At 34.7% G+C, this 11,251-nt stretch overlaps 1 protein-coding gene and 1 long non-coding RNA gene across 3 annotated transcripts; one reads left to right on the top strand and one right to left on the bottom strand.

Moving 5' to 3' along the window:
• The first annotated feature begins 2,155 nt into the window (after positions 1-2,155).
• LOC111903270 (stamen-specific protein FIL1) lies at positions 2,156-2,776 on the top strand. The gene is made up of 2 exons (XM_023899049.3): positions 2,156-2,518; positions 2,598-2,776. The coding sequence occupies exons 1-2, from the start codon at positions 2,251-2,253 to the stop codon at positions 2,603-2,605; spliced, it is 276 nt and encodes a 91-aa protein (XP_023754817.3). The 5' UTR covers positions 2,156-2,250; the 3' UTR covers positions 2,606-2,776.
• Positions 2,777-4,050: 1,274 nt separating this feature from the next.
• Positions 4,051-7,578, bottom strand: LOC111903271 (uncharacterized). Of its 2 annotated transcripts, XR_006188621.2 has the most exons (6): positions 7,100-7,578; positions 6,136-6,203; positions 5,975-6,027; positions 5,234-5,316; positions 4,523-4,572; positions 4,051-4,201 (listed from the first exon to the last, which is right to left on the bottom strand). It is a non-coding gene; the product is annotated as an uncharacterized LOC111903271 (long non-coding RNA). The 2 variants fall into 2 exon arrangements; XR_002854089.2 differs by having other exon boundaries at positions 5,234-6,027.
• Between the last annotated feature and the right edge of the window lie 3,673 nt (positions 7,579-11,251).

Raw genomic sequence — 11,251 nt, 5'->3', positions numbered from 1 at the left:
CACCAAATGATGCGACATCGACCCCCGATGAGTTTTCTGGTCTTCTGCTGCGGCAGAGATCTGGACATCACAGAGCAAACTCGTTAGAGCCGCCCCAGGGAATATGCCCCGGGAGCGGACTTCGACGATCAAGTTAGATAATTTGGTAGATCTGAGCTGGTTCTCTATAGCTGGAGAGAACCATCTTGGTGCTGGTGGTGTTGTACGGTGGCAGACAGTGGCGGGTGGCGACTGAGCCAGCCGACCGGAGTATAGTGTGGCGGATGAGCCATGGGGAGAGGTCTAGTGGCGGCTGAACCACTTAGGGAAAAGTCCCTTGGAAAGGTCCCCCTTCATGGAGGAGGCACTATTCTATTTATAGTAGACAATTAGGTCAAAGGGAATTAGGTCAGGGCTTTGGGCCAACCCAATTCAGGCCCAACTAGCAAGGAGCTAGGCAAGGTCGCTCGGAGGCGCCGAGCGGGGCTGACGGGTGCGCCCTAGGCAAGGCTGGAAGGCGCGAACCAGGAAAGGATGGCAGGGGGAGTGCCATGTCAGGCCGGGTAAGAGAGTCCCCAGCACAGCTGGCAAGGGGAACGTCAGGCAAGGGTGACAGGGGAACGCCAGACAGTACAAGCAGGAGAGCGCCAGGCCAGTCTGGCCCTCTAGATCAGTCTAGGCGATGCTAATGGACCATATATCATCAAATACCCCCCCCCCCCAGTATGATGTTATTGGTACACGGCAATGACATCGGACTGGACTTAGTCATATAAACCGTTCATCGTCATATATATATATATATATATATATATATATATATATATATATATATATATATATATATGTATGTAGATTTGTCTATGCATATGATGTATATGCATATACATATTAATATGTGTATATAAATATAAATAAAAACATGTGCTATTATTATGCATATCTAATTCATATGCATCTACTTATTATTATGCATATGCATATGCATATACTTATGAATCTACTTATGAATCTGCATATAATTATTCATATGCATATTTAATATATTTTTTATTATGCATATGCATATACATAATCATAATCATATGTATGTAATTGTTATATATATATATATATATATATATATATATATATATATATATGTTTTCTCTTATGCATATAGAGACATAAAAATCTTTTTTAAAAATATAAATATGCATATGATATATTTTTTAAAAATATGCATATATACAAAAAAAATATATGAAGAAGCATAAATAATACATTTTTTATGAAAAAAACTTTTTTCAAATACTAATTTCGAAATGTAAGGAACATTTTCGCTGATTTAAAAAAAATTAATTAAAAAAAAAACTAAAAAAAATTTAAATTTTTTAAAAAAAATATTTAAAAAAAATTTGAATATATGAAAATATAACTTATATTTCGAAAATAAGATTTAAAAAAATCAGAAAAATGTATTCTTAGTACATATTTATATTTTTTATGCATATATACATTTTCAAAAAATATGCATATATACATGCATATAATTTTTTTTTCTAGTTTTTTTTTTTTTGCAATTCTTTTAGATATATGTATGTATATGCACATATAAAATTTGGTAACTAAATTCATTGTAGATAAAAAGTTTGTTGAATCTTTTCCTCAATTGAGTTCTCCATTGATCTTATATATATATATATATATATATATATATATATATATATATATATATATATATATATATATATATATATATATATAAGAGAGGGTTATATAGAAAGAAACTCTAACAAAATCATAAAAATACATAAAAAATACTTAGAGATCACAAAACTTTTTTTTGACTTTATATATCAAAAAACCGCAGCTTCTTTAAAAATTTGCTGAACAAAAATTAAAAAATCGAACTTTTTTTTTTTGTTTTTTTTTTCAAAAAAAAATTCAACAAAGTTATATAAAAAGTTATGAATTTTAAGAATATAAAGTTAAAAAAATTATGGTGTCTAAGTATTTTTTATGCATTTTTAAGGTTTTTGTTTTCCATAAAAGTTATATATATATATGAGAGAGAGAGTACGGAATAAATGAGCTCCAAACTCCACAATTAGGTGACTCATGCAAATATGTTCCACTAGTCCGGATTAACTTCTGCTATAAATTAATCAAGAAAGACCTTTTAAAATAGAAATATATATATATTTTTTAACATATACTGCATCAATTCGTTAATTAACGGGGGGGCTTGGAGAAAGAGCAGTAGACACTGTAGTATATTAATTAGGATTAATGGCTGCCATGGATGGTTCCAAAATCAATCAAGCAACACTGGTTTTGTTGGTACTAGCACTTGTGGTTGGAACTTATGGCCAAACATGTCCCAACCAGCTAGCAAATCTGAATGTGTGTGCACCCTTTGTGGTTCCTGGCTCGACAGACTTGATGCCGAACTCAGACTGCTGTGGAGCTCTTCAATCCATCGATCGTGACTGCCTTTGCAGCACTATCCAAGTCGCAACCCGTCTCCCTACCCAGTGCAACCTCCCTGTTACTTGCGGTACGTAATTGATTGCATGCAATAAGCTTACGTTAGGTTCTCAAAGGAAATAACTTCTTTTTTGATGGATTGATTGCAGGAAACTAAATTAAAGTGATCAAGGAGGAGGCAGGTGTTGAACAAGTTCACTCTTTCTTTTAATGAGGTTTTATGGTGTTTTAGAATTAAGTTGTCGAGGAAAGTGTATAATGGCTGCAAGGTCAGCTTATCAACTTTAAATAAAAAATACTTCATGTTTTACCATGTTTTTGTTTAGTCAAAACTAAAATCCCGATAGATCACGTATATTGCAGGTTGATAACAAATTTGTTTGCAATTTTGTGGGGGTTAATAAAATTTCGACGCTTAATTAACACTAGTACAAAAATGACCTACGGTGACACTTTTCGAAAAATGGCCTGTCATACTTTTTATTAAAAATGTCACTAAAAAAATTTAGAGATTGTCTTTGGATACATTTAAATTAGTTTATGTGTCCATTATATAGATAATAAAAACTTTAACCACACTTAATTATATAAAATGTGACAATTATTAGCCACACTCGAACATTGTGACCATATTTCACTATCAGCCACATTTATAGATTAACATTATGATACTTTTTATATAATAGACAATACATATATATCTGGTAACATGAGTCAATTGTATATGTTTCTGTCATGAAATCCATTGTAGATAACAGGGGATACATATGACCACATTAAATATTTATGTGTCCATAGGGTAGCGTTTAGCAGTGACTAAGTAAAAGCTTGAAAACAAGTTAATTTTAGTAGTTTATGGTTATGTGCCTTTTATAATGTGTCAAAATATGATAAATTGAGTGTGAAAAAGAAAACAAATATTGTAAGTGTAAGTTGCATTTTGTTATCTTTACAATTGTTATGTGTGTCTATAAGTAAATTTAGTTAGAATAAATATAATGTCTGATCAGTATAATTATAGTATTGTCATTGAATGTATGACTATAATTATGTAATAGTCTTTCTTTTTGTCCTAGTTTGTGTATAAATTTAAAGAAGAGTCTTCATCAAAATATCATTTGTTGAATAGTCAACCATGTGACTTATATAGAGCCATTGACTCAAACCCAAACTGTATAACTTATTATTAGAGCTTGGGACAGTTTTTGCAAAAAAAAATGTAATAATTTTCATTTGAAGACTATTGGAATTACCTACATCAAATGATTTTGGTTATAAATCACTTTGACTTTTGGGACCCATTTTAGTTATATAACAATTGGAGTGATGTCAACATGTACAAAATAAATGGTTAAAGTTGCATCTAAATGGCTCGTGTAAGTCGACCAAAATACCCTCTAAAAGGGGACATAAATTGTTACTACGGCCTGTACCAATTTTTGCATCTAGAACCGCTCAAATGTAAAAGACCATATTGCCCTTTTGTAGTAAAATACTCCCAATTTTCTTATTATATTCCATTTTAGAGCTGAAAAACCAAATCAAAACAACTCCCCATAGAGAATACCTGTAACATCGTAAATTTTAAAACAAATTTTCACATTTTAAAAACATATTTCATTCATTAATATTATAAAATCTCATTGTTCACATATCAATTCGTAAGTACAACCCAAGATCGTAAAGTACAAAATCTCTTCCTTGTGTGTGTGTAATGATCATGCCGGCGCATTCCCGCGATCCTCACTGGTACCTGAAACACATAACACAACAACTATAAGCATAAATGCTAGTGAGTTCCCCAAAATGTCACATGCAACACATATTAGCCACTCGAGGCTATAACTCTGTGGGCCCTCTGGCCCTAACTCTGTGGACCCTCTGGCCCTAACTCTGTGGACCCTCTGGTCCTAACTCTGTGGACCTTCCGGTCCTAACTCTGTAAACTCTGGTATACACACAGCATAATCACATGGTAATAATGCAGTGCAACATATCACATACATAGCATACAAGATATGCAGTCACATAACTCTAGTTACTGCTCAAGGTAAAGTATAGTGAGAAGACTCACCTCGGATACTCGGTGAACCTCGAACTCTAAAATACAGCACTAGCCTCCGCCTAATCATATAAATAATTACCCTAATTAATACAACTTCTAAAGGCTAGGCTAACCCCTCTCTATAAGTTCTCTAAGAAGGGTAAAAGACCATTCTACCCCTCTAATGGCTCATAAGTCCAAACATTGACTAAACCCTAAAAGTCAACAAAGTCAACAGTCAAACTTTGACCAAACTCTTCGAGTGCACTTAGGCGACTCGGCGAGTCCACACTTGTCCTCTGAAGTCTTCTAAGCCTCGCTTGGCACGACGAGTTCCCTCTCCACTCACCGGGTTACTCAGCAACGAATCACGGGGCAACCCCGAGGTGAGTTGCTCCCATGACAACACTGAAATGACCTTCTGAGGTCAGATCCGTTTCCCTAAGCTATAGATCTGGCTTCCCCACGACCAATAACCACGTAAAGGTCGAAACTTGACCCACATGCAACATGTACAAGGCTATCTTTGGCTAAAAGGCTTCTATAATGGAATTCTAGGCTCTTTTCTTCCTTAAGCCAACATAAAGTAGATTGGGAAAGGCTATCTAGACCTCTATGGGTCCAGTTCGGATGTCCAACACCACAAGGGACCAAGAAATCAACATAACAAGCTAAAAAGGGGTATAGAAAACCCTAGATCATAGATCTTAACCCAAAACAGCAAGGAACTCGATTTGGTACCTCAAATAGTGTAGATCTGTGCTTGAAAACTCTGGATCCACAGTTCCCTTGACCTCCTCTTGCTTCGAACAACTTCTCCTTTGCTAGAACACACTAAAATCGATTAATATGGCCTCATCTCTCTATCAACTCGCTCAAGCTCTTATGGGGTACTCTCTCTAGACAGGTAGCCGCACAAGAGGGCTATAAGGTCCTTTAAATAGGATTCAGGCCCGAGGAATTAGGGTTTCATTTTACAGTGCGGACTCGTCGAGTCCCCCCTCCGACTCGTCGAGTCCCTTCATTAATCCAATCATCACTCGCAACCCTACTCGACGAGTCTATGCGTCAACTCGTCGAGTCCACCCTTTAAACTCAAAAATAAAAGATAAATATAATACATGGATATCCGGATGTTACAATACCAATAATAGCATTTAAATTTAAAATGCTCCTTTTTGACTTCTGATCACACAATTAAAAAAAACAATGAAAAATTGAATGACTAAGTAGATAAATTATATTAAATATGAATTGGCAGCATTGTGCTAGAAACAGTACAATTAAAAGGATGGAAACATATACTAAAATATTATCATTATATCTAAACACCAACTTTTTAAACTAAGAAAAATAATAAGGGTAATATTGTCAATTTGGGGCTGAAACACCATACGGAGTAGTTACTAGCATGCATACTAACGCAAAGTTCCAAACAAACTGCCAAGCAACATTTCTTATCTTTTATGGAAGTAACTATACTTTTTTGAACACTCGAGAGTGAAACACAAAGTATTGCATGCATCTGTCAAGACCTGCATCAAAATGGTTTATCTTTACCATAACATACTAAAAGAGTAAAAAAAATACTTTAAAATAACCATAATGGTGAAGGAGGTTATATGTTTGTGGGTTGAAATTACCTTCAAATAAGATACTACTTAGAATCCTTTCACGAAAAACACTAGGATCAAGGTATGGCCTTTACCTTCTACAAACAAAAGTAAAGATTATATTAGTGCACCAGAAAAATCCAAGGGTAAAATGGTCAAGATATATGAACACACTCCTAATAGCAATCTCAACATCAAACAACAACCAGAAGCAAACTAACCAAAAATATGAAGTTTATATGAAATTTGAAATTCTCAAGGCACCAACAAAGCAACACACAATAAACGCCATGTAGGGGTAAAATGGTCCAGGTATAGAAAAACACTCACATCAATGACATTAACATTGTAAAAAATAAGATGAGACAGTGTAATCTGCTTGAAGTTGTAGTAAATGTGTAGGAAATTTAGTATTCATCATAAATCTAAAATTAAGAATGAGACAGTGTAAATGTTTAAGAATAAGAAATCGGAATGCATCAGAAATCAGAATAATGGGATGACGACATCATATTTGAAAAAAAAAATTCAAATTTAACAGTCTACGAAATCAAAATTGTGTTACATTGTAAAAGAACGGAATTTGCATCAAAGTAAGAAACAGAATTTAACAATCAAGAAGATTTAAACTTAGATAGATTAAGAAACCATGTGGGCGATGTGGGCGGTTCGATGATTTATGTCTTTCAGTTATCAAATTCTCAAACTTCAGACTTTCATAAATCAAAGGTGATTTCAGAAACAAGAATCAACTGAGAAATAAAAATGCATCTTTGAAATGTCAGATTCGTCTACTACGATATCTAATTTCTGAAATAAGAATTGTTGATGTAATCGGTGCAATGGTTAAGGGGTCGATTAGAGGGGAAGTAAAGAAATCGTGGCAATGTGGGATAATGGGGTTCAAAAGTTAAAAAATAATAATAGAATAATAAGAATTAAGAAATCATGAATTTTCATGTAATGAACACAAAAGATGAAACAAATGGCAGACCTCGGTTTTTTTCATTCCCTGTAATATTGTAAAAGAGAGTGAGTTTCAGTCTTCTTCCTCATCAGTCTTCCTCAGTCGTCGTATGTAGGTTTTGTTGAGCTTTGTCTTACTAAGTCCATCCTAGCGAGGCGGAGTGGGCGGTGGAGCTGCAACTGACAAATAGGGGTGGTGGAGCGGTACCAACGATTTAAAAGGGGTTTATGGGTTTCAAAGGGATTTCACGGTGTTGGGTTCTCACATATTTAGAAGATATGAAATTAGGGTTGAAGCCATACAATAATACTATCGGTAAGCACGTGATCGAACATGGGGCGATGGAGTAGCGGTGGTGGACAATTGACCTAAAGGGTAGGAGAACGAGAAAGGTTTCCTAATACCCTTTTTCTTTCAACCAGAGCTTCGATCCTTGGAAATAAAAAGAAGAGGAAAAGAAGAAACAACGGTAAAGATTATGTGTGGGGAGGGAACTGAAATTTCAATTTAAGGTAGACGAGGGAGAACAATGTCGACAACATGGGAAAAGGGGGTATCTGTAAAAAACGGTCAAAAGAGTGAATCTCGGTTAAAATGGGCAAAATTGGAAAAATTCGGTCGATCAAAATCGAAATAAATTTGTAACTACAAATTTATAATTCTATTGGTAATATAATACTAAATCATTTCATTAGTTATGGAGTAAATTATAAATAGTCCATTAGTTGGTAAAAATTTGTACTTCCAACCCTTAAAAATAATGATTGAGCATAAAGTATAGGTTGTTATTTTCGTTCCTTATACAAAATGTGTTTTCCCTACGAGAGATAAGAATGTTGGTGGCCTTTTTTTGTGTGTGTGTGTGTGTGTGTGGGGGGGGGGGGGGGGGGGGGGGGGGTTGGGAACACTAACAAATAAGGTACTTTTTAGGGGATCAGTAGAATCAAAATGAGAATTACTCTGAGGAAAATTGAGAGAAACAAAGTTGAACGACCAGAAAAACTCCATATTAGTGTTAGTTGGCCAACAAATATACTCAACATTATCTTTGAGACCGTGGCTTATGCCATATGGTTTATGGATTATGAATTATGACTTATGGTTTATGTTATAAGGCTTATAGGTTATGGCCTGTGACTTATCATTTATTTTATGTTATAAGGCTTATAGGTTATGGCTTGTGACTTATCATTTATTTCTTAATACATAAGGCTTATGGCTTAAGAGTTAAGGTTTAGGGCATGTGTCTTATAACTTGTGATTTAGGTTAGCCCAGGGCAGACCTAATGGCTAAAGAGTTATGACTTATGACTTAAGGATTAAGGCGTTATAGCTTAGGTATTGTGGCTTATGCCTTAGGTATTAGGGCTTATGGATTATAGCTTAGGGATTAAGGCTTATGACTTATAGCTTAAGGCTTATGGCTTGGATATTAGGGCTTATAAATTAAGGATTAAAGTCTTATAACATGATGATTATGATTGGATCATATGACTTAAGGCTTATGCCTTATGGCTTAGCCTTATGGTTTATGTCTTCCGACTTAAGTAAAAAGGCTTGAGTCTCAAGATATAAGGCTCAGGGCATATGGCTTGTGACATAAAGCATAAGGCATACTTATGGTTTAGGCTTATAAGCAAAGGTCCACTTCCACCTCAACTACCTTCACACCCCATACCCCACACCTACCCACCCATCTACCAAACTTTATCCCCACCCACACCCACACCCACACCCATACCCATACCACCCACCTCACCCCACATCCACAACAACATTCTCACACCCACCCATCCTCACCATATATAACCTACATCGCGAATCACACATAAACCTATCACATACCTACCTATACCTATACTTATGTGCCTAATCCCATAAGCCCACGTCGTAGCCTACCAGCTCACCCCACCTCCAACTCACCTACAAATCCATACCATACACCCTACACATCCTATCACCAAACCAACCACTTATAACCTTTTTTACTCATATTTAACCCTTCAAAATTGAGTGTAGATATTTTGAGTTTATTCCAATTTTAAGTTTATTTAACTATTTATGCATTTTAAATGTGTTATTTGTTCAGGTATATTTAAAATTTCACCACCAACTTATCCACTTACTCCACGCGTACACACATACTCCTACCCACCTCACCCATATACCACCCAACCTAAAATGCACACCCCCTAAACATGGGACAAAAGTCAAAATACCTTACCAACTAATCAAAAATACCACCATTAGGTCCCCATGTTATAGAATTATCAAATACGAGTTAAACAAAACGGGAAAATTATGATATATTTAGTCTTGTCCTACCTTAATAGGGGTGATGTTGTTAGTATTAAATGGTTTGATCCCAATACCCGTAAAGTGGATGGTTTAATCTCAATATTGTTGGATTAGTGTCTAAGTCCATAAATATAATTAGTATGTACTTGACCCGACTCGGCATGGTCTATTTGAGGTGCATGGCATCAGAACATTTGGATAGAGCGTTTGTGAGAAGAAGACATTTGTGATATATTAATATATTATAAATTCTAATATATTAATATGAAATCATGTTATTTAATTAGTATTGATCAAGAATTAATTTGGACTTTATATAGTGATCAAAAGAGACTAATTAAATATATGGGGATTGATTGTGTAAATCATTCATTCTTATATATGTGGGTTTATGATCCATGATTTCTTATGTTGGATTTAACCCATGTGGTGATCCATGGATACTCCATGGAGGTTAAAATCCATTGAGCATAAGGAATGGGTAAAGTCATGGGTTACATGGTGTAACCCTAATGTGCAGACTATTTAAAGACCCCATTGGTTGGAGAAATTGGCACTAGTGGAAAATATGGAGAGGCAAGCCGAATTCCAAGTCTCATGTCTTCTTCTCATGGTTATTCCAAGTGTTGACGATGTTGTGTGAACCATTTGAGGTGTCACACGTGGGGCACTATGCTCTCGAGCTTCATGGAGTCAAGCTACATCAACGAGGTATGTATTCTATCTATTTTATTACCCAAGTATCAAAGATTGTATGCTAGTTAGGGTAATACCTTGGAATATTCATATTTGCATGTATAATAGAGAAAACATAGATCCAAGGTATTTAGGGTTGCATGTACACCATAGGAGAGTTAGAATGCTCAAAACCCAATAATGGTATCAGAGCCTAGGATTGTTTTCTCTTTATACTTGCTTAAATTGCTGAAAAATCGAAGATTTGTGCTGTCTGGACAAGGGACTCGACGAGTCCAAGTACAAACTCATCCAACTCGTCGAGTTGGTTCTTGCACTCGACGAGTTGGACCCCCTGACAGCATATCTTCAAGTTTTAAAGTTGGAATTGGTCTAGAATCATTACCTTAAGCTGCTTTGGACTTATAAAACCTGGTTTTAAAGTGGTAATGATTATAGTAAACCAATTTCAAGGTTAAAATCAAAATTTCAAGATTTATGTATGTTGATGTAAGTTTTTGAAATTGTTGATATGGATTGTTCATGCTTATGAGTTTTGGTAGATCATAGGAATTATTTACAAAAGTGTTTGTTAGTTAACTCTTGATCTAAATGTATTTTAATGGAGTCCATAATTTGTCCTCAAGTTATGGATTACCAAAAGTTTTTTGTGTTACCTTGTTTTATGAGTTATTTTAGATTAATGAAAAATATGTGTTAGTTGTTTTCAATCCAAATTAATCTAAAAATTGTTCATAAAATGTGTTTTTGTAACTTTTCCTCAAGTTATATGAAAAGTCACATTTATAAATCTTAAAACTCATAAAATGTCTTAGGTTACAAAAATGAAGAGTCTTTTTCTTATAAATAGTTTTTATGGCTCCATAACTTATCCTCAAGTTATGGATGTTCAAGAGTCTCTTCATTAAAAGTTTTAAAACTTTAATTAAACTCATAAGTTATGAAAAACCAAGAGTTTTGAATAGTTTCAAAAATTGCCCTCAAGATTTGGAATTTGTAAAGTTTTCCCCATGAATACTTTAATTCCAAGTTAAGCTCTTAGAATTTTAAAAGTTAAAATTTAACCCTTATACTTTATAATATTATAAGTTAATAATATTTATATATATAAGAGCAAGTCGTCTTACCATTAGTAGGCCTCATTCACGAAGTCGGTCTATAGGGGGGGGGGGGTATAAGGTTACT

The sequence above is a fragment of the Lactuca sativa genome, chromosome 2 (genome assembly GCF_002870075.4).
Source record: "Lactuca sativa cultivar Salinas chromosome 2, Lsat_Salinas_v11, whole genome shotgun sequence".
Taxonomy (NCBI): Eukaryota; Viridiplantae; Streptophyta; class Magnoliopsida; order Asterales; family Asteraceae; genus Lactuca; species Lactuca sativa.
Note: the sequence above shows the minus strand (reverse complement) of the source record. Positions and strands in the feature narration are given on the sequence as shown.

Excerpts from the sequence above, each read along its gene's own strand:
- LOC111903270 (XM_023899049.3), top strand. The coding sequence starts at position 2,251 with ATGGCTGCCATGGATGGTTCCAAAATCAATCAAGCAACACTGGTTTTG.